At 44.3% G+C, this 24640-nt stretch overlaps 1 protein-coding gene across 1 annotated transcript in view; it reads right to left on the minus strand.

Moving 5' to 3' along the window:
* Positions 1-20161, minus strand: part of EXTL1 (exostosin like glycosyltransferase 1) — a 59351-nt gene extending 39190 nt beyond the window's left edge. Inside the window, 1 exon segment of the mRNA XM_042439986.1 lies at positions 17993-20161. Within this exon segment, the coding sequence (XP_042295920.1) occupies positions 17993-18930 (938 nt within the window). The 5' untranslated portion in view covers positions 18931-20161.
* Positions 20162-24640: the final 4479 nt, after the last annotated feature.

A 24640-nucleotide genomic window follows, 5' to 3' on the forward strand; every position in this document is an offset into this window, starting at 1 on the left:
CCCAAAGGTAATTTTGCCCCATCACATTGGCTGGAGGTTTCTGGTAGTTATAGTCCCCAAAATGAGCTGCCATACTGCCAGTGGGGAATTGTAGTCACCCAGAATAACTTTTCCAAGTCCTCTTCAAGGAGGAAATCTCTGGGGTCTCCCAAGGTTTAGCTTCTTTAAGCATAATTCTCTGCTACGCAAAAGGAAATCAGTCTGACTTCACTGAGCAGCATCACCAGAAGGCCTTTCATCCGCCTCCCGCTCATCCTCACCCCATTAGGAGGTTCAGAAACATTAAGACGCAGGCTGGGACTGCTCATCTCAAAAAAATCTCAGCCGACAGGTCAGTCCCCTTTAATCAGGTCTTGCTTTCCCCTTGCTGGGAGATTAGTTGCTCTTGATTTGATCCAGCCTGTCTCCTTCTCAAGAGCACACGGCAGAGATATCCTGGAGCAAATCTATCGGAAGCGATGTTTTCATTAAAAAGCCATATGGTGGCTCTTAGCACCGACTCTGATTTCCGCAGGTGGTTGGACAGAAGGTAGGCAAATCTGGAGGGTTTCTCATTTCCGAGGAACCATCTGCCAGGGAAGTGATACCCACCATGGCTGCTTTGGACAAGGGAAGCGCAGTTAGCAGCAAGACTCCAACGATTGGTGAAAAATAACTTTTTTCTTCCCACTCAACAATAATTCCAGAAGATCCTCTTCCATTACTCCCTGTCTTGGTTGGGCACTGCTCCACTGAGTCTTGTCACGGCAGAGAGCAGGTTGCCTACATAAGACCCAGCACATGGAAAAGTTGCTTTGGGGGACTCCAACACCCAAAATCCCCAAGCAGCATGCCAGCAGCCAGCACCTCCAAATTACCAGACTCATGCTGTGTGCCTTTTCTAGGCGACAACTCGCAGAACACCAATGACCAGATTGGCTTTAGTCAGAATTTTCCAGACAGCATGCTCACACTCTAAGCCTTATCTGGACTGAGGGATTTTGGGAGTTGTGCATTACGTTTGTTGTTGTTTCTGACTTATGGCGACCCTAGGGGGAACCTGTCATGATGTTTTCTTGGTAAGATTTGTTCCAGGGAGGTTTGCCATTGTCTTCCTTTGAGGCTGAGAGAGTGTGGCTTGCCCAAGGTCATCCACTGGGTTTCATGGCTGAGCTGGGAATCAAACTCTGGTCTCCAGAGTAGTAGTTCAACACCTAGACCACTATGCCACACTTGCAGTCATCTTCAAAGACAAGTGACAGGAGTGCAAAGTTATTGGACTATAACTCTCATTCGCCTTACCCAGCACAGTCAATGGTCTATCTAGCATGTCCTTGAGTGCTTTGTTTTCCCTGTAAGGATCACAGTGTATTTTGCTTGTTGGTTTTGGCTTCACACAGAGTTGTCTGCATTTTCCCATTAAGCGCCCACTGTGTCCAAAGGGCAACCCCAAGCTGGCATATTTCTGTGACTCAATCACAGTCCTTCCCAGATTTGGTACAGGTTGAATCTCTCTTATTCAGACATCTGAAATATTCCAAACATCAACACTTTTTTTCATGAGTGGCTGAGATTGTGATACCTTTGGCTTCTCATTCAATGTACGCAAACCTTGTTTCATGCAAAAGTTATTAAAATTTTGTGTAAAATTAACTTCTGGCCATGTATTTGTACATGTTGAAACATAATTGAATTTTGTAGTTAGACTTGGCTCACATGTCCAAGATATCTCACTACTGTAATATGAGTATTCCAAAATCCAAATAAAAAACATTTAAAAATCCCAAAACATCTGGTTCCAAGCATTTTGGATAAGGGAGACTCAACCTGTACTCTGTTTCTTGCTTCCTTTAGTGGTATATCTTCTAGATTGGGGCCATGTGGAGTTAGTGTCTAAAGTCTATAGATCCCCAAATTTTCCCTGTGTTCTAAAATGTCTGAATGAAACGGTACCTCAATGCCAAACAAGGACAAATAGAGAGGTCGTGATGTTCCAAGCTGAAATCCTTGCTGGCCACTAGTTTCTCTAGTCTAATGTCAAATCCAGCAGAATTGCATGTTCAGAAAATTAGTGCTTTGGTAGTTAAAACTCAGAAAACCTTTATTACGAAACTATTGATCCACTTACATTTTCAGAACTGGCCAGGAAATGTTAAAGTTGCCTAACTAAATGACACACAATTTTAAATTTCAGGCAGGCTTAATTCTTATTCCTTACAATTAATAAACACACCTCTCCACACATTCCCACACCACCCCTTTTCTTTGCTGTTGCAACAAAATCCTTTTCACAGATATGATCTTGGCTCATGCCTCCCTTCCAGTCTTAATCTCAGCAGCTGGGTATGATATGACCACTGACCTAGCGATACCAACTTTACTCTAACCCATCCCTAATGTTTTATGGCCTTTACGGCATTTCTATGGTGGCATAGCAATTTCAGCATTTGGACTACGACTCTGGAGATCAGGGTTCAATTCCTTGCTTGACCATGAAACCAATTGGGTTACCTTGGGCAATTCACGTGTTCCCAGCCTCAGAGAAAGGCAATGGCAAACCTCCTCTGAACAAACCTTACCATGATAGGTTCGCTTTAGGGTTTCCATAAAGTGGAAACAACTTGAAGGTACACAACAACAACAAAAGTTGCCTATGGAGCCATAGTGCCATAGTGATTTGAGTGTTGGACCAGAGTTCGATTCCCTGCTTGGTCATGAAAACCACTGGATTCCCTTGGGCAAGTCACATGCTCTCAGCCTTGGGGCAATGACAAATATCCTTTGAACAAATCTTCCCAAGAAAACTCCATAATAGGTTCACCTTAGGGTCATCATACTTACTTGAAGGCACACAACAATGAAACAACAACAACAACATGTTGCCTATGCAACCTGATATCTAGCCTCCTGGTCAGGATTGCAGACTTAATGGTTCCTGGAGTATATAGGCAGGTCTATGGTCATTTTGCCCAAATTGGTGCTATTGCTTTTTTAAAAGATTGTTGTTTTTAATCACTTGTGTAAATGAACGAACATATACATCCTGCCTTTTTTTCAACAATGATTCACCCGACTGATGAATGAAGCAGCAAAACTGCATACTAATTTTTGTGCTGACTAGAAACAAATGTGAATCTAAGTTGGAAATGGGTCAGAATGAAGTCAAGATCAGAGCAAATTAGAAACAGGGAGAAACTGAAACGGATGGATTTTTCATCCTTAATTGTGACATAATTGGCTGGAGCTGACCATGTGGATTTGGAATTGAATGGCCTTACAGGCAAATGAGGGTGAGGGCAATGACAACAAAAGGAAAGAGGAGAATGATGCCAAGAAGCAACAGTGAGGAAGTGAGGCAAGGGGAATGACAAAAAGGTGCCAACCAGCACAGAAACAATGCGGTTCCCTGTGATATTTAAACTGATATACTGTTTAAGTCGAGAAATGTTAGACAAGCAATTGACTCAAAAAACCTCCTGAGTCAACTTATCCATGGTCAATGCAAGTATTGTACTTGACCTCTTATTTAACCAAATGGAACCATCCCCTGGTGAAAGGCAAGAGTATAATCTGTCCTGGAAGCACTGAAACACCACTATTCTCTCATTCATCCAGCTTTTAGGGTGAGCGCACACAGTTATGCCTGCTGAAATATTGTAATACTTTGGCATCATTTTCCTTTGTTTTGGTCCTTTACATCCTTTGCCACAGGCCCCGAAGTTTTAACCTCAACTTCTCCATGGGCCGCATCAAAATCCATAGTTTTGGCACCAAAACCTGCCCTTGATTTATACACAAGGTGGACTTATCATCGATTATATACAATAAATTGCTTCAATATATATGCATATATGTTTTGAGCAATCTTTCCTAACATCATGCAAGCTAAATTATTCTCACAAATATACGTGTGTGTGTGTGTGTGTGTGTGTGAACTTCACTCTATATGTGTCTTTGCATATGGAATTTTTACTTGAGGCATTGCATCACAAAATTCAAGCAAGTGTACACATAGAATATAACAATATTTTGTCCTCCCTCCCTGATAAATAACACTTCACCCGACATGGCCACATCATGGAGGCAAACATGGAAAATGATGCAGCTCACCAGTGCCAAAAATGGATTAAGAAGCAGTGAGGGCAGATTAGGGCAATGACAGTAAGGGCAAAGATGAAGAAATGGCAGTTAAGGAAATGTAAGAACACCAAATGGCTTCAAAACAAAAGTGAATGTTTGGCAAGGTGAGTATTTTTGAGGCAACTGCTTGGGCCACTTTGAATACGTTCATTTAGAAGTAAATATCCAATCAGACCATCTTTGTTGAAAGCGCGTAGCCTATATTCACCAGTTCTTGTACATGCAAGATTGGCCTGTGATAAATCGACAGTTATAACGCCAGAATGAGCGGCCACCCAGTTGTTGGAAAAGCTTGCACACAACGCAAAGCACATTGCTCATTTTGATGCTGTTGATCTGGCAGCTGTTTCCTGACATATGCGGTGCATTCACAAGCAGCATCCCTGTTCATATTGCAGCATCACCGACTGTCTCAGCGCTTGGCAAGACAATCACTCATCTCCCATTTTGCAACGAGGAGCCTTCACCTCCTCTTGGGCCTCTCATGCAAAGATATACAGATATGAAAAATGCACTGCCAAGCGTGGTCGGGCCTAATGGACTGAGATATGAATTGAGATGCAGATGTTATTAAGGACTTTCTCCATTTTTCTCAGTGTTCTGACAGTGGCACTGCACAAATGTTGTCACCCTGCTATCAATGAGTGTATCTCTTTCATCAGAGCTAGGATCCAGAAGGGAAACGTAGTAATAAAAATAAAGTAAAATTCACTATTTAGTCTAAGGCTGAACCTATGCCAGGGCTGTATCCCAGCCCCACTGAGTTGTATCCTTACCATGGTTTGACCTCTTTATTCTATACACCTATTTTAATCCAAATAAAAATCAGTTTGGAAAGTCGCACAGGACTCCCATTATGTAGCCACATCACTGCACAAGGGGCATTTCTATTGTGTGCATGGGTTTGCTGTATCAGATTACGTCTGATCACACAACCACAACAGTTACGTGGGTTGGGGGGCAATTTCAGCAATGCATGCACACATTTGCATATTAGTATATTAACTGAATAGCCTTCCCTTCGTCCTGATTGCCCACCGATGCTTCTATGCAGTGAAACCCATAGAGAACAGGGAAGTGAAATGTTTACCTGTGGATGTGTGCATCCAAACATCAAATCAAAAAATATAAACAAGGGAACTACCCTTCTGTGACAGGAATGATCAAATTCCAGTCACCCAGGACTAGGCTGGTAACTGTCAGCCATTGGACTTGTTCTTCAGCCGCCCCTAGAATGTGGAATGACCTGCTGGAAGAGATTGACATCCTCTGAGGCTGAGAGAGTGTGACTTGCTCAAGTGGATTTCCATGGCTAAACCTGGATTTGAACCCTGGTCTCCAGAGTCCATGTTGGCTCTCATTTGTAGGGTTTAAAAATGTTTGTCTCTTGCTTGTCTCTGTTACCTGCCTTTAACCTTGGTGTTTAGAAATGCCCTTTCATTCAAGGCCCTCACCAATTAAAATGGTCCCTTTGCCAATATATCCACTGACTAAACCAATTGAAGCATGCAGCTTTCGTATTAAGCCCTGTGCACACCAAGTTGTCTCCTGCACATCAGCACCTCCTTTCATTTGCACAAACTCAACAACACACTTCCCTTTGCTATGCAAACTCTTCTCTGCCTGCAGGAAATACAGTAGTTCTGCCTACAATGAATGGAAAATTGGCAATCTAGGAGCCAGAAGGTTAGAGGTACAATGTTCTTGAAATAAAAGGTAAAATCTAGGAAGACAGGCACCCAACCAAAACATGAATATGCACCTCCCAAAATTCAGTTTTTGTTTAATTCTCAGGAAGATGATTCCTGAGCCAGTGGCGCAATGCATGCAACGGGGCGAGGACCCGTTTAATAATGCATGAACCCGCGAGCATCTCTCTGCTGCTTCTGCCGATGCCTCCGTCACGTGGAGGAAATAAAAACCCGTCACTTCAGACTTGTCTTTAATTAATTCCTCGGAGTACAAGAGGGCAGCCCAAAATAGGTACCAAGAGATGATGCTGGCATTCTCTAGAGTAGCGATCAAAACTAAGGAGACTCTTAAATGGTGTTGTACTTCATTCCAGAAACCTCAGAGGCCCAGCCAATGGTCAAGAGATTCTAGGAATAGAAATCCAACAATATCTGGAGCCTTCTTGGTTGAGAATCACTGCTCTGATGTTTGGCAGAGGTAAGAGCAGATAAGGATATTTTAATAACTTCTCTCTTCACCAGAGCAGTTGCCCACTTGAGGATTTTGGCCCAGTTGCAGGGATGAGTGTAGGCTGTATCCGCACTACAGAAATAATCCAGGTTGATATCACTTTAACTGCCGTGACTTCATGCTCTGGAATTCTGGGAATTATAATTCTGTTAGACATTTAGTCTTCTCTGCTGGGATATATAATGCTCTTAGGATGCACCCACACTGCAGAAATAATCCAGGCTGACGTCGCTTTAGCTACCATGGCTCAATGCTGTGGAATTCTGGGAACTGTAGCTTGTTGTGGCACCAACAGAGAAGGGCTAGATGGCTTGTTGGTCAGTGCTTCTGTTAACCAGGCAATGTAAAAACAATATGCAAAGGGCTTTTGTAGCACCTTTGAGACAAACTGAACAAAAGGCATCATAATGTAAGTTTTGGCAGACTTGGTCGACTTCTTCAGGTGCAAGTCTATAAAAGCTTATGCTACAACATCTTTCATTCAGTTAGTGTTAGGTGCAATGTCTAAATGTCTCCCCAAACGACAGTTGCCATAATTGCTAGCATTGAGCCAGAACAGTTAAAGCGGTCCCAAATGGGATTATTTTGTAAGTGTTTTAGACCACAGACATAGTACAAGATCCCTTTGCATACTAATATTCCGATCCAACTGTCCTTGGGCAAATCACACTCTCACAGCCTCAGAGGATAGTACAAATCTTGCCCAAAAATCTCCATGATAGGGTTCACCTAAAGTCACCATAGATCGGAAATGACATGAAAGCACACAACAACAACAACAACAACAACTAATTTATCACACAGGAGGGATCCCGTGCAAAAATGGGATTTAAAGTGAAAAACCCCCTGCAAAAGTGGATTATCAGACAACATCCGGCTTAACCCAACATTAGCCTGGACAGAAAGTAGAAAAGACACACAAAATTTGAGACAATGGTGCTTTCTGCACCGCCATTTGGGACGTCTGGAGGACGTCCCATTTTAAAAAAGGAGCGTCTCTTATAGATGCCCCTGGGCCTAGTACGGACTCCGTCCGTACAAGATGGCGCCGGCCCTTCTACATGGCTGGCGCCATCTTTGCATATCGGACGCTGAGCGTCCGTACGCGTCGCGTCCCTTGTGACGTAGCGAGTGCGCCCCTGGTGCCTCGCTACGTCGCAAACGCGACGGAAAAAGAAGCTCCATTTTGGAGCTTCTTTTTTGGTCCGCGCGGGAGTCGGGCCGTCTGAAGGCTTCGGCTCCCCCGCGGACCTACCGGCGGCGGCGGCAGAGCGCCGCAAAGTGGCGGTATGTACCCCGCCAATGTTGCTGTTAAGGAAAATCCTGAAAGTGAAAAGAATCGTGTTTTGTTGACTTTCTAGCCAATTCAATGTTGCGTTAAAAAAATGTGTCTGAAAATCAATCGCGTCTTTGCATGTCTTCTTAGGTTTTTTCCGAGTTTTAAATCCCGTGTTAAATCCCATTTCTGCATGGGATGCCTCCCATGTGATACACTCCTATGTCTCGGAACTCCACCCCAATGTAAAAACAAGTACACTCTTTATTTGACAAATGTTGTAAGATTTTCCCCTTCCTCCAGTCCTATACTTATACATCCCCCTGGATGTAGCCTTCTTGCAACACACAATCCCATATTCTGCAGCTAGCAGGTTCCTCCAAGCGATACGGTGCCAACCACAGACTCCCTTGTGCTTGGTTGCTAAGATGCCAGGGAACCTTTTAACCTTGCCTTGGCCTGCTGCTCATTCCTGACGTTGCATTGCAATTCCAGAGACCAGAGACAACAAGCAAATGGGATCACTGACACACATACACACACACAGAGTCCAAGATGAATTGTCTCCCCTCTGCTGTTCTGACAGATACATTATCTCATCTGGTTGGTTTCACAGCTCGCAGGAGACCTAGGAAGTAAAGCTTGCTTGCTTGGCAATTAACTACAGGTTTTTTTGAGAGGCAAAGTAACAACCAGGATGGCTGAAGAAAGCAGAACTGGAGAATACTCATTGCAGGTAGGACTAAAGATGTTCCTTGGAAAAGCAAACAACCAATGGTGAAGTCTGATGCATGCTCATCCAGCATCTACACTGCAGAATTAATGCTGCTTGACACTGCTTTAACTGTCATTTCTCAATGCAATCGAATTCTTGGGTTGGTAGTTTTGAGAGATACTTAAGAGAGTGCTGATGCCACAGCAAACTACAAATCCTTGGATGCCATAGGATGGAGCCATGATAGTTAAAGCGGTGCCAAGCAGCATTAATTCTGCAGTGTGGCAGCAGCCCTAGAAAGAAATCTCACTCTGTTCAGTGGGACAAACTGCCAGGTAAGTGACCAAATAACTGCCCCATGCCAGCCCAAAACATTTTGCTGCCTAGGTTAGGGTTGCCATATCCCACCTGGGGGCGGGACTTTCCTGGTTTTGGGCGGGTCTGCATGGTCCCGCCCCGGTTTGCCCTTTGTCCCGGGATTTCCCCCGCCCCCGGCTTTGTTGCAGAGTCTGCAACAGAAGTGGCGGGGGGGCTTCCCTCCCCTCTTTGGCTCCACCGGAGCCGAAGGAGGGAAAGAAGCCTCGCTGAGGCCAGACTTCTTTCCGGTCTTGGGCCCTGCCGCTGAGGACGGAGCCCAGGCAGGGAAAAAAACCTTGCCTCAGCGGGGATTCTTTCCCCGCCTGGGCTCCGCCGCCGGGGATGGCGCGCAGGTGGGGAAAGAAAGCCTCCCTGAGGGGAGGATTCTTTCCCCGCCTGGGCTCCGTCCATGGTGGACAGAGCCCAGATGGGGAAAGAAAGCCTTTCCTCTCCTTTCTCCTCCTCTTCATCTTCCTCTTCTTCCTCCTCCTCCTCTTCCTCCCCTTCTTCTTCATCTTCTTCCTCCTCCTCTTCTTCTACTCCTCCTCCTCCCCTTCTTCTTCCTCTCTACTTCCTCTTCTTCCTCCTCTTTCCACTCTTCCTCCTCCTTTTTTTCCTCTTCTTCTTCTCCTCCTCCTCTTCCCCTCTTCCTCCCCTTCTTCTTCCTTTCTTCTTCCTCCTCCTCTTTTCCCCTCTTCTTCCTCCTCTTCTTCCTCCTCTTCTTCCTCCTCCTCCTCCTCCCCTTCTTCTTCTTCTCTACTTCCTCTTCTTCCTCCTCCTCTTCTTCTTCCCCTCTTCCTCCCCTTCTTCTTCCTCTCTACTTCCTCTTCTTCCTCCTCCTCTTTTTATCCTCTTCCTCCTCCTCTTCTTCTTCTCCTCCTCCTCTTCTTCCTCTCTTTCTTCTTCCTCTTCTTCCTCCTCCTCTTCTTCTCCTCTTCCTCCTCCTCTGCTTCTTCCACTCTTCCTCCTCTTCCTCCCCTCCTCCTCCTCTTATTTTTATATTATTTTTCCTATTCTTTCTCCTTCTTTTCTTCTTTCTCCTTCTCCTTCATTTTTCTTCTCCCCCCTTCTTCCTCCTCTGTTGTTGTTGCTGCTGTTCTGTGTGCCTTCAACTCCTTTCCAACTTATGGCGACCTTGGTTATGGAATAAGCAACTGAAATATGTAATAACCTATGTTAAATATATAACCATGTTAAGTGTTAAACCCAAAGGGATTGGTTTTGCAATAAGCCTCTGAAATATGCAGGAAGCCATGTCAAATGCCCAAATGTGCTGTTGTGTGTTTTGGAATGGGGGGGGGAGGTGTTTGGCCAGAAAGGGAAGTACATGTCTGCCATCTGTCTAGGAATAATGCCAAAATGTCCTCCATTTTGATCATGCCTAAGAAACATGCATTATATTAGCATTTTTTTAAAAATCATCAAATTTTTTCATGTGTCTTCCATTTTAAAAAAAACCATGCCCTACATTTGTCCTACATTTGTCCCAGTTTGGAAGTCCTGACTTATGGCAACCCTAGCCTAGGTTGAAAGACAAAATGGAGCTCTCCATGATTCCTTTATTCTCACATTGTGGGGAGACAGATTTTATCACTGTACATGAGAGAAAACTGCTGCTAGCTTAAGGAATGGAGGACACATTGAACCCCGTCCTCCAACATTTTTATGCTGGCGAAACGTCGTGAATAAACTCTTCTAGAACATGGCCACAAACCCATAAAAAACAATACAAGGACTATTCAATGACCAACAAAGGCACTGCTTAGCCTATTTAGATTGGAGCAACAATTTACACTGCTTTGCCTGATGTCAATGTCCTTATTTTCAAATACTCAGGGATCCTAAATCCTTCGATCCTAGTGACATCTCTCACTGTGGCAACAGCGCCATGATATTGCAACAGAGCTCAAGGGAGCCCTTGCACAGGCCAAGATGATGCATGTGTCTGAGAGAACTCATTTTTCATCTTGCTTGGTTCACTGTCAACAGTTGGCAAACACAGACATGTCTTCAGAGGTGTAACATTTATGACATGCAAATATTTGGAAATGCAGCATTCAAGAGCAGCAAAATCAGGACATGTGTTTATGTTTGCCCACGGAGTCGGATGAGTTTCCATGACACCTTCCGGGAACTGGTCACAGCTTCAGCAAATCAAGCCTGAACTCTCCCTTGAAGTCAAGATGATTAAACTCAAATTGTCATACTTTGGCCATATTATGAGAAGACAGACTTTCAAGAAAAGACAATAATGCTTGGTAAGACAGAAGGCAGCAGGAAGAGGAAGACCATATTTAGATGGAGAGACTCAATCAAGGAAGCCATGAGTATGAGTCTGCAAGACATGAACAGATCTTGGAGCTCTCTCATTTGTAGGGTCACCATGGATTGAAGTCAATTCCATGGCAGTTAACAACAACTCCTCTATTTTACCAGGTAAAGAGGCAACTCTCTCTTTCAGATCAGATGAGGGAATAATATTATTCTCATTCCATTGCAACTCCCAACACTCCTACACATTGGCTGGAGGAATATGGAGGGATGCATGAAGTATAGTGTCTAGATAAAGAGAAATAATAGTGCCACTGTAGTCTGCTTTGGTCAGGCCCCACCTGGAATACTGTGTCCAGTTCTGGGCACAACAATTCAAAAAGGACATTGAGAAACTGGAGCATGTCCAAAGGAGGGCGACTAAAATGGTGAAGGGTCTGGAAACCATGCCCTATGAGGAACGACTGAGGGAGTTGGGGATGTTCAGCCTGGAGAAGAAATAGTTATGAGATGATATGATAACCCTGTTTAAATACTTGAAGGGATGTCATATTGAGTAGGGAGCAAGCTTGTTTTCTGCTGCTCTAGAGATTAGGACCCGGAGCAATGGATGCAAGCTCCAGGAAAAGAGATTCCACCTCAACATCAGGAGGACCATCCTGACAGTAAGGACTGTTCGACAGTGAAACACACTCCCTTGGAGTGCAGTGGAGTCTCCTTCCTTCGAGGTCTTTAAGCAGAGGCTGGATGGCCATCTGTCAGGGATGCTTTGATTGAGAGTTCCTGCATGGCAGAATGGGGTTGGACTGGGTGGCCCCTGTGGCCTCTTCCAACTGTACGATTCTATGATTCTGTGATTCCCTCCCCCATTTTATATTCTTGTTAAGCAAAAGAGGGAAGCAACCTGTGGACATCCAAATTGTGTTGGTCTAAATCTCCCAAAGATGTGGCAAGCTAGAATCCAACACACCAAGATAGCTGCAGGTTGCCCACTCTTATTCAGCTGGTAAATAGTAAGCCATGGTATCTGTATATTAGGGGAACAATTATTCCAGGAGCAGATCACAACTCATTTCCTTTGCTTTTAAATTATACAATAACGTGTAGCAGCAAGGATTGCTTTAGCAAATACAATTTCCACCAACAATATATTTCTACAAAGAACACTTTAAAATGCCATGGTGTGTCCCTAAATGTTGCAAAGGCAGGCTTGAGAATCTGTGTTTGCTAATATCTACAGTAGTTCCACCCTTAGTAAATGCATCATTTGCTAAGAAAGTGTCATACACCGTTTAATCTCACAGGTGATCTGCCTGGAATAGGTACAACTCAAAAACAGAAGCCTCGACCATCTGGATAGGTGCTCCAGGAGTGGGTGGGAATGGCAGGGCAGCGGTACATCTTTTGTATCCATCAGCGTGCATTTATATACACGTACACTGTAAGGTACTGTGTCTCTGCCTACTCAAATATTTAACACTTCAAGAAGAAACCTGCCTCTGATGTGTGTGTAAGCACACTTAGGTGCATGCTCATGTCCTTACCCCCAACTTCTGCCTTAAAAGTAAAATGGGACAGGGATCTAAAATAGCGATGGCCAACATACACTCTCTCATGAGGCTGTTTGGGGGTCTTCCAAGGTGTCCCCCCAAAAACCACACAACTGAGACATAGCAAAAAAACACACTACCAGATTTCCACAATTTGGAGATGCCAGTAATCTGGGAAAACACCCTTAAAATAAACAAGAAATAGACCTTTTAAAGGGTTTTTTCCAGTTTGCTACTGATTTTCAGCTGCACAGCCAAATTTGCAGGAGGGGACCCTCATTTGCAAGGATTGTGTTCAAGAAGAAAGGGATCATTCTTAGTAAACAGACAAACACATGGAACACATGGAATGCACACACCTGTTTCAGCATCATAATGTACACACCTTAAGAGCTAGTGTGGCGTAGTGGTTTGAGTGTTGGACTACAAGTTTGGAAACCAGGTTAGCAGTTGCAAACCTCCTCTGAAGAAATCTTGCTAAGAAAACCCCATGATAGGTTCGCTTTAGGATCGCCATAAGTCGGAAATGACGGCACAACAACAACAATAACCTATGAAATAGATGCCTTCAAGAATCCGCTGGGGCCCTGGCAATTCTCATTGCCTCTAACAGCAAACTCAAGATATCAAACCATTCAGCTGAGCTTGGGAGCACTATTTAAACATTCCCCACAATGCCCTTGAGGGACATTGCACCAGGGGCACTGTGGGAAATTCATGGTTTCAAACTGTCCAGTGCTGTTCACAATAATCATAAACATTAGAGTTCTCTGACAGCGAAAGCTAAATACAGTATTTCACGAAACTATAAATCCTAGAATTCCATAGCATTGGGCTATGGCAGGTAAAGTGGTTTCAAACTGAATTATTTCTGCAGTGGGGATGCAGTCAGCATCCTGATCTTCTAAGTGACATAATCTCCCCATAACTAATTATCATTATGATTTCCAATATATATTGGCATCTTAATACAGTAGTATGGATTGGACAACTCAGGGCCCTTCAGTGGTTGTTGGACTGAAATCCTTAGATCTCCCCAGCCAGGACAGTCAATGGGGAAAGTCAATGGAAAGTACAATGCAACAACATCTGGAAGGCCACAACTTCTCCACCCCACTTGCCTGAGAATGCCAGAACTTCCTCTCATATCCATAGATGGTTATCCTTTTATATTTTCTCATTTCCAAATACCACCCATTCTTATTTTTGTCATCCTTTAGTTTGATGTGTGTTTCAGCCTCTGACTGCATTACATCCTTTATCGTTATCTTTCATCTTCACAGTTTAGTATCATACTAAACACTAAAACAATAATCTTTTAAGAGACAAAAATCCATGTGAAATAAATTCATGCACTTGGCTACTATGCACCTTATGGTTCCTCTTATGTTTTTAAAAATTGCACCAACAATTTACAGTCATATCAGATCATAAAGTTAAATGAGTTAGCATGGTGCATTTCTTATTCCACATAATGGTCACACAAAATTTCCCAGTCTTCAAAAACAAAAACTAGACATGGCTTTTCATTTGGGTATATGCACTTCCCATAAGAACTGGGGGAAATGTATCTTAACCCCCAGTTGCCAGTGAATAACATTGAATTTTACAAATAGGTTTTTGCTGCGTGCCTTCAACTCGTTTCTGACTTCTGGCGATCCTAAGGTAACCCTTAGTACCCAGTGGGTCTCCATGGCCGAGGAGGGATTCGAAGTCATAGTCCAATGCTATGATTTTCAAAGTCATAGTCCAATGCTCAACCTACACCATGCTGGCTCAATGACAAACAAGACTGGATATGTATGTATGTATCGATGTATGTAAATAAAAATGTGGATTTTTTTGGCCCTTAGGGATTGGTAAAGACCACATTCTGGGTTGAGTTTTTCTTCCCTCCCACACCTGATATAGCACACCTGGCCATGAATCATCTCATGTTGAGTAATCCGAGTGATGTACATCTTTGTTGACTTTATTTCAAGTTTCAGTCTAATCAAATGTTTACTATTTGAACTGCCACAATGGAAGCACAGATCATCACAACGGGACTTTTCACCAACAAGAAATACAAGCATAGATTTGGCAAGGCTGTTGGACCTTTCATGCAAACCTGTGTGGGAATCCCCTGCATTTCTTGACACTTTTTTGCCCCATCAAGAGAACTGAGTAGGGATGTACATAAGGATGGAGTGGCGGAGAGAAAGATGATCAGAGAAATTGTTCACCATCTGTTGCTTTCCGTGAAACTAAGGACCAGTGTTTATACCAGCACAAGCCTACTGAGTTCAACAGATTTAAAAGGTCAACAAACCAACATAAGCTCCGAATCATTTACTCCAAAGTTGGTCATTCAGACTCCTAGCTTTCCTGCTGCAACACATGTCCCTGAGTGATATTGTTTTATAATCACAACAATTTTATCCCAGTGGTTCCCAAACTTAGAACCGCCAGGTGCTTTGGACTTCAACTCCCAGAAGCCTTAGCCAGCTTGGCCAACATTCAGGAGTTCTGGGAGCTGAAGTCCAAAACATCTGGAAGACTAAAATCTGAGCATCACTGCGAGCTGCTGTCAACTTTCAGGTAGCAAAGGGCTGTTTGGTTATGTTTTAACCTGGTTTTATTTTTATTTTTTCCTGATTGTTTAATTGTGTCTTTTCTTTTGTTTTTTGTGGATTTTTAACAGTGTTTTTTAATCATAAAATGCTTTGAGTCCTAATCTTGGAAAAGATGAGATAGAACTAACTAACTAAATAAATAAATAATACATAGCTAAATTAAAAAGTACTGTATATGCCTTTTTCTGCTTTCTTTTTTACCCTCTCTTTCTTCTTTTGCTTGACTTCTGTCATTTCCTAGTTTGGAAGTCCTTGGGGACAGTGACCCTTCATTTCAGAAATCTTCATGTATATGAAGGCTCATTCCCACTCCCATTACTTCCCCACATCTATTCAGTGCTCCCAAATACTGTAGTTAATGAGCAGAATTTTAACAAGGCAAAAGGGGCTTCTACACTGTGCAAATAATGCAGTTTGATACCACATGAACTGCCATGGCTCCATCCTACATAATCCTGGGATTTGTAGTTTGCTGAGGCGTCGGTACTGTTTGCAGAGAAGTCTAAAGACCTCGTAAAACTACAAGTCCCAGGATTCCATAGGATGGAACTATAGCATTAAAGTGCATTATTTCTGCAACACACAGTAGATGCACCCTGGGTCGAGCCTGCCTACACATGTAGCTTTGGGACACACATCCAGTCCATATGCTTGCTTCTGCATGAATACATGAAAATCTGAAAGCAAATGAGGCCTGAAGTCTCCATACAAGCTAAAATGAATAAACTGAGGCTATTTTATTTTGGACTTTTCATGAGATGACACGACTCATTGGAAAAAATAATGATGCTTTTAAACGTTGAAGGCAGCAGGAAAAAGAAGGAAGAAAGGAAACCAAAGCCCTGAGTTTGCAAGACATGAGCAGAGCTGTTGCTAAACTTGAAGGTCTCTTATACACAGGTCTGCCATAAGTCAAAGCTGACTTGATGCCAAATTACAACCATGTAAAGGGTCTTGCTTCTTAACAAATCTGCCTAGGATCAGCCTCTGAACTGCTTTATGCTGCCTGGATAAGTAAATTATTTTTATAGTGTTAGAATACTGTACACAAGATTTTAAACTGTGAAGTTGTAAACCTTCATTGCTTTGAAAAAAAATCATTTTAAAAAACATAGTGACAGGCAAGCAGAAGTCCAAATCCATTGCGTACTTTGAATCTTGATAAAGGCGCTGACTCAAGAGGATCAATAATTTCTAAAGAAGGAGAAATCTGATATCATAGATGAAATGTTCAACATATCTAGCACCTGGCACCCAATGTTTTCAATTCTTAAATCAGGCAAAACATTAGTGTTAGCTTAAGGTTATTGACCAAATGCTGTTTCCAATGTTGAATATAAAGCGTTATAAAAAAAATACTTTAAGATACTCTAAGGAAATTTGAGGACTTCTTAGGACTTCACTGTTCAGAAAGGCAAGGGAGGGAAGGAAGGAAGGAAGGAAGGAAGGAAGGAAGGAAGGAAGGAAGGAAGGAAGGGCTAACTATTGCTTAGTTTCCTCCTCTATCTTCCAGGTGAGCCATTACAGGAGACCATACAGAATGCTTATGCTTTGTAAAACAAATTCATAGAAACACAAAGCTGGAAGGGCTCTCAAGGGCCATCCATCCCAACCCCCTGCCATGCAGGAATACACAACTAAAGCACTCCTGAGAGATGACCATCCAACTTCTGTTCAAGGAAAGTGAATCCAGCACCCTCCCTGGCACCAAAACACTGCAAGTAATAGTTCTTTATATGCAAAAAGGAGAAGTACCAAGGGTCAGATATGGGGAGATGGGAACCCATTCTCTAATAAGAGAAACCCTTATTTCAAATCCTTGAAAAATGGGAGGAAAACATGCTATACATGCTTAGAGACACATCATCTCAGATACTCCACAGAGCTCAGCTGTGGTGATCCAAAAGATTCCAGGAACTAAAAATATGGAACAAGCGGCTACGTTTGAGTTAACATTTGAGTAAACAGCCTAATGATATTTTCACAGGGTGATGCTGACACATCGCTACACAGGGGTCATGCGAAAAACCGAGCTAACAAGGCTTTCAAAATATCCTAGCTTTCGACTGTGGCATTTCTACAACCCTTGCATTTATTTTTATTTGCTGATTCCTCTGTTTTCTTTACCCCATAACCCTCCCAGCCTGAACATCGTGGCATAAATTACAGGTACAATTAGGGCTCACCCCAAAGATTTTGGTGCCCGAGGTGGAAAATAAAAATTGCACACTATACACACTTATTGAGATGGGACCCATGCTATTGGGAAATTGTTTTGCATAAGCTGCATGGAAATGAGTGTGTGCTGTTGAGCAGCTGCTGTTCATCCAAGATTTCAGTAGAATTTTCCACTGGAGCATGGCCTGTGGGTCAAACAGATTTCAGCACCTTTTTTCCACAGACATGTTACAATTTGTCTTAGGGTGTCCATAAGTTGAAAATGACACAAAGGCACACAACAGGAGAAAACAATGGAAGAGACCAATTACCGGATCCTCAATCCATTTATTTGACCTAACTAGAGGAATCTCATTGAATCAATGGAACTTACATAAATATATATATATATATTGTGTCACGTCTTTTAGATTGTAAGACTGAGGTCAGGGAAATGTCTAATTAACCATTTGTGGCTGAAAAGCAGGGTATAAATACTCCAAATAAATAAATAAAGTTCAAACTGGTATCCAAAATCTACTGTCCCACCTTGTCCCATGGTATGGATGGACTGGAGCTTTTTTAAAAATACATTTTTGAACTACAGTCGACAGAATCCAACAGCTAATATGGCCAGTGGTCATAGAGACTGGGAGATTGTGGTCCAAAAACTCCCAACCCATTTCCAATTTTTAGGCTAGTTCCAAATGCAAAAAGCTTTCTCACTTACCTTTCGTAGTCTGCATTGTCCTTATCGCACCGTTTGTCCTTGTGCTTCTCCCAGTCTTTGCCATGTTTGCACGTGGTCAGGGATATAATGTCTTTGCCGTTGTGGATATGATGGAGAGCGTTCCTAGTGTCGGATCCAATGCCCGTCAGGTAGCGTTTCCCTTTAAAAACCAAGAGGTATTTTTTCTTTGGTGGGACAGAGGTCTTATGCAGCCAGCCCCTCTCCCCACCTTTCTGGGAATGGTCCCTTGAAAACAAAGGGATGGAGATGTCAAAACCAGGCCGGAAGTTCTCCATGTAGAAGCTGGCCTTGGCTAGGATGGCTTGACCAATGTCGAAGCCCAAGTCCTCCGTGTAGTTAGGCCACGTGCCCGAATAAAGGTTAAAGATGAGATGATTTCGGCCGTCGTTCCACAGTGGGAAACCGTGGATCTTTTCGTTAATGTTGTGAACGTACCTTGGGGAGAGGTGGTCCCTATCCAAAGTGTCAATGTTGAGGACAAAGAGGCAGGCCTCTTCAGGGTTGGAGGTGTAGTAGCGCGACTCCTCAAGGGATGCAATGATTTTGAGGTAACTTTCCGACACAAGGTCCCCACTTTCCAAGGGATAGACGAAGACCTTGAAGCCATGCTCCCTGCATTTGGAAAAATCAAAGCACGTTTCCATACGGCAGTGGCTGTTCTTATAAATGTTCCTCCTCAACTCTCGCCGGGCCTTGGGGGATTGTTCGTCAGTGTCCGCCTCATCGCTCTGGAGCTCCTCTGGACCAGCAAAGCTCTTCAAGAGAAATCCGTCTGCCCAGCGGGGCCAGCTCCTCAGCCCGGCAGCTTTCTTGCTGGAGAGGAAGGCAAAGCGTCGGATTTGGTCTCCTCCAAACAGGGAGAGCAGAAGCCAAGTGGCCAAGAAAGTCATGAAGATGTATTTTTTCCTGGCCTGCATAGGTTCGTGTGAAAAAGGAGGTCCACTTCATCGGCAGGTCGATCCAGGAAAGAAAAGTCATTTAGGCCAGAAGACAGAATTTAAACCCACCATGTGTTTCATAACTGGAAGTGCGGGTCGATCATTTTGCAGATAGTATCTCGGAGGGGTTTAGAAGACTGGGTGAACCTTCCAAATCCCTTCCCCATCTTATGACGCACCCAGGAGTATCGCCACTCTTGTTTGCAAACTACCACTTTGTTGGCTGTTGCTAGAGCTGAATTGCAATCATTTCTTCTTCTGCCAAATGCAGCCTTCGACACCTTGATGTCCTCTGAGGCCAGCGGAGTACACAGCAGCTGTTTTTCTACAAGGCAATGTTTATTTCAGCCTGTGCCACCACCATGAGCGGAGAGTATTTGATTCCCTTTTTCCCCCCAGCTTCTTCCTGGTAAGTTTTAATTTCTTTCTGTTCTTCTAATCTTCAAAGTCTGCCCTGTTTTTCCTTCGGCTTAAGATTGAGATAAAAACCTGTCCTTTTATTTGATCAACTCCCTGGCTACGCTGTGCTGCAATCGGCTTGTTCTTGCTGTTGTTTGTTTTCTTGATCTGAGCTCTGCCTTGCCAGCTTTGGCCTGGCACTGCCCGCTTTCTCTTGGTTGGCACACCCCTCAAGGGAGTTCACACCCTTCACCACTAAAGGTCTTTCTGGATACCTGGTTCTCTGGGTAGGAAAGCTGATGCTTCCCACTGGCTCTGCCAGGTTGGAATCTGAGCTTTTGACCTAAAAGGGATAGACCAGATCCCTACTTTTTCTGCTATGGAACCAATCTCAGGATGGGGAGGGGGGAAATGAAATTTACAAGGGATCCAAACAGTCCCAATCCTCCGAGATTGTTTTGCAGCTCAGGTGCCAGCCTTTTCTAGGTGCTTTGCAAAACCCCAGTGACCAATTCCAGCTTGGGATCTCAGCTTTTGAGCTGGAAAATAACTGAAGAGACAGACCAGATCTCTATTTCTTCTGCTATGGATCAATTCTCAGGATGGGGAGGGGGAAAAGAGATTTTTCAAGGGACCCAGAGAGTCCCAATCCTCTGAGATTGTTTTGGAGCTCAGGTGCCAGCCTTTTCCAGGTGCTTTGCAAAACCTCAACAACCAGTTCCACCTTGGGATCTGAGCTTTTGACCTGGAAAGCCACTAAAGAGGCAGACCAGATCCCTACTTCTTCTGCTATGAACACATCTCAGGGTGCAGAGACAGTGGGGGGGAGGTTTTACAAGGGACCCAGAGAGTCCGATCCTCGCCAGCCTTTTCTAGGTGCTTTGCAAAACCCCGCAACCAATTCCAGTTTGGGATCTGAGCTTTTGACCTGGAAGCAGCGAAAGGGAGAGATCAGTCCCTACTCTTCTGCTAAGGAAAAATATCCGGGTGCAGAGAAAGGTGGGGGGGATGGAATTTACAAGGGACCCAGAGAGTCCTGATCCTCTGGGATTGTTTTGGGGCTCAGGTGCCAACCTTTCCCAGGTGCTTTGCAAAACCACAGCAACCAATTCCAGCTCTTCTTCTTTTCTTTTTGCCCTTGTCCACCAGCGATCCTAATTATTTCTTTTTCTTGCTGCAAAGCTGGGAGTTGAGCTCACCTTCTCAGTTTCATCCTTGGATCCCTTTTGGAAGACTTTGTTAAAACTGGGTTTCGATCTTGCATGAGCCCTTTCTCTCTTTCCAGGCTGCGATGGGAGAAGGAAGAAGTTCTTTCAGTCTGAGCGCTTTTTCCCCTATTGCATTGCCTCGGATCTTTCCACCCGGCTCCCTTTGGAGGCTCAGAGTAACAGCAATCGATCCTGTGGCTTTCCGCTGGGCGGATCCCATTGGCAGCCCCAGGAGATCCAAACCCTGGGAAAAACACACCTTAGGATCTCCAGGGATCCCTTTTTCCCTTAGTCATTATTGATCTCCCTTGGCTGGCTTTTTGATCACACCAGTCAAGGCTGCCAGAAGCACAGTCCACAGCTGGATTCATCTCCCCTTTCTGCTGATTGCCAACAATGCATTGCGGATCAAGGTATTGATCGCCCGCCTTACCTGCTCATTCATTCATTCCTCCATCCATCCCTCTGCTGCCTTGGCCAGCTTCTTGGTTACCACTGGGTTTGAGCCCACTTCCGAAACCTTCCACCAAGCCACGCCCTCGCCTCTGATTGGTCCTCCGCCCCTCAAGGGGCGTGGCTCTCATTAACCTTTCTCTGCCTGGAAGAGTGGGGGAAATGGTTTTTTTCCTCCTGCAGCCAAGCCTAAGAGAGCAAGTTAGATCTGCCAAAGCAGCCTAAGGAACCTCAGAAAAGAGAAGAAGCCATGTTCCTCCAGAGGGTTGGGACTCCAACTCCCAGAAGTCCATCAGGGTCAGGGTCTGGGAGATGAAGTCCAAACATCTGGGGGATCCAAGGTGAGGGCCATTAGGTCAGACTTTCCCAACTCTGGTCCTCCAGGTGTTTGAGATTGCAACTCCCAGAAACCAGATGAACCACGCAGTCAGGGATTCTGAGAGTGGAGTCCAAGATCAGGAGGACCCAGGTTGGGAGCCACTAGGTCAATCATTCCTCAACTCTGGTCCTCCAGGTGGAGTGGAATCCATAGCCCTGAGCTGCAAGACCTGGGCAGAGTGGTTGAGGACAGAGGGTCTTGGAGATGTCCCATCCAGGGGTTGCCATGAGTCAAGGAGATTACCAAATGGGACGGGAGGCTCTCAATTCAAGAGAAGAAGCAAGGCCAATTCAAAAATTCTGCAATTACGTGATCCTTATCACACCTTAAATTCATGTAATGGCCTCCCCAAACACGACCCAGATTCTATGCAAAGTAAGACATCACATCGGTGGGTTCTTAACGTGTGAGTTGGCACCCTGTCGCATGTCTCAGTGAGACTCCAGATGACTGGAGCATAGCAATTTGGCGCGTGGAGAGAGGAACCAGGAACCCCACATTTAAACGCGGTTGGGGGGTGGGAAGAATGATTGAACGAACATGCTCACTCACGTTAAAAGGAACCTCTATGACTCTTGTCACATTAAAATGTATCTAATGGTTATCCAATGCTCCGGTCCATGCCTCTTTTCGCAGGCCGCATCCCCCCCCCCCCCAGCAATGCTGAGACAAGCGGAAGCCAATTGAATCGGAATTGCAGTGTGGCTTCATGGAAACACCCTCTTCCGGATTGGAGGGGAAAACCAGGACCAAAGGAGACCTGCACACACCAACAGCGCACTGAGTGCGAAGTTGCCTAGGAACCGGGTGTGACTTCCCTAGTTCACCGAATTTACTTAACTGTGGTTGATGCCTGATTGCGTTGGAGCAGCAATTGCGTGTGGTAGCCTTTGCGCAATAATGTGAATACGTGTGATTCTGCTCAGGATGACACTGGATTATACTTCCAATTTCCGTCGTGTGATACCATCCAGAGTCAAATCGAAGGCAGTTAACCAACAACAAATGTAATCCCAGTCACCCCCGATTGACCTGCCAGTAGGTTAGCATAGGATGCCTCTCCAGCATCAAAGCAGCAAGGTACATTTTGGAAATTAAATATTTAAGCCAGACCATCCCAACCTTGGTCCCTCCAGTGCCTTGGATGACACACTCAGAATTTGAGAAAGCTCTTTTTAGACTAGGTTCCCCTAATGAGCATTTAGCATGTAATTTCCACACCACTTAGCAGTGAACTAAGCACTCTCCAGCGTTGCCAATCTGTAACCAATTTCCCCAACAAGTGGGTACTGATTTTACCGACCTAGAAAGGATGGAAGGCTGAGTCAACTTGGGCCCTGCCCAGGATCAAACTCACAACCTGAAGCACAAATATTAAACAGTTCCAGTGAGGAAGAAAAATGGGAGGTGTCACAAGAACCCAGGACTGATGACCAGGATTTCACGTGAGCTAACTTTTAAAACGCAACATGTATAGATGGAAAATGGGGAAATCCACAGAGGAATTCAAACAAATAGCTAGCATGTGTAGAGATAAGGTCGAAAAGCTAAAGCACAGAATGAACTCAGCTTGCTAGAGAGGTTAAGAAAACAAAAGGCTTTTTGGATATGTCCGCAGCAAAGGAAGGAAGGAAACGATAGGGCCACTCGTGGAGAGAGCAAAATGCTAACAGGAGACAGAGAAAGGCAGAATTACTCACCCTTCTTTTCCTCAGTCTTCTAGAAAGCAAAGGGTGCTCAACCTGAGGATAATGGAGCAGGGCAGAATAGGGAATTTCAGCACAAATAAGTAAAGGATAGTACAGGAATACCTGGTTAATTAAATGAATTTAGTCTCCAGGACCAGATGAACTCCATCCAAGGGTATTAACAGAACTGGCAAATGTAATATCGGCCATTGGCAATATCTTTGAAAACCCTGGAGAACAGGAGAAGTCCCAGCAGACTGGAGGGGCAAACATTGTCCCCATCTTCAAAAGGGAGAGAAAGGGATCCAAACAATTATCGTCCGTTAGTCTGACATCATACCAGGAAAGATTCTAGAGCAGACTTTAAACAGAAAGTCTGTGAACATCTAGAAAGCAATGCCATAATCACAAAAAGTCAACCGGGTTTCAGAGAAAGAAGTCATGCCAGACAAAACCTATCTCATTCTTTGATAAAGTTACAGCTTGTTAGATGAAGGGAATGCTGTGGATATAATATATCTTGATTTCAGTATGGCTTTGACAAGTTCACATGACATTCTTGCAACAAGCTTGTTAAATGTGGGCTGACAAGGCAACTGTTATGTGGATTTGTAACTGGTTGACCTGACGAACCCAAAGGGTGCTCAACATGGTTCCTTTTCATTCTGGAGAGAAGTGACCAGTGGGATCCCACAGGCTCTGTCCTGGGCCCAGTACTGTTCAACATCTTTATCAATGACTTGTTGACAGAATTGGGGGCATACTTATCAAATTTGCAGGATGACACCAAATTAGGAGATAGCTAATACTCCAGAGGACAGGATCAACATTCAAAAGGACTGACAGACTAGAAAACTGGCACAGCTAACAAATGACTTCAAAGGGAGAATGTAAGGCACTGCACTTAGGGCAGAAAAATAAAATGCACAGATATAGGATGAAGACACCTGGCTTAAGAGACACATGTGAAAGGGATCTAGGAGTCTGCATCAATAGAAGTATAGTGTGTAGATCAAGGAAGTAATAGTGCCACTATATTCTCCTCTGGTAGAACCCACCGGAATATTGTGTCCAGTTCTGGGCACCACAATTCAAAAAGGACACAGAGAAACTGAAGCGTGTCCAAAGGAGGGAGACTAAAATGGTGAGGGTCTGGAAACCATGCCTATGAGGAACGCTTTAGGGAGCTGGGTATGTTTAGCCTGGAGAAAGAAGGTTAAGAGGTGATTGATGCCCTGTTTAAATATTTGAAGGGATGTGATATGAGGAGGAGGAAGCTTGTTTTCTGCTGCTCCAGAGACTAGGACCCGGAGCAATGGTTGCAAGCTGCAGGAAAAGAGATTTCACCTCAACATAAGGGCTGTTCGACAGTGAACACCACTCCTTCCTCAGAGTGTAATGGAGTCTCCCTCCTTGGAGGTCTTCAAACGGAGGCTGGATGGCCATCTGTCGGGGAGTTTGTTTGGATTTTCCTGCATGGCGGGGGTTGGACTGGATGGCCTTTGCGGTCTCTTCCAATTCTATGATTCTATGACCTTATGGCTGCAGGACTGGCATTTAAC

Source organism: Sceloporus undulatus, chromosome 9 (genome assembly GCF_019175285.1).
Source record: "Sceloporus undulatus isolate JIND9_A2432 ecotype Alabama chromosome 9, SceUnd_v1.1, whole genome shotgun sequence".
In the NCBI taxonomy this organism is placed as follows: domain Eukaryota; kingdom Metazoa; phylum Chordata; class Lepidosauria; order Squamata; family Phrynosomatidae; genus Sceloporus; species Sceloporus undulatus.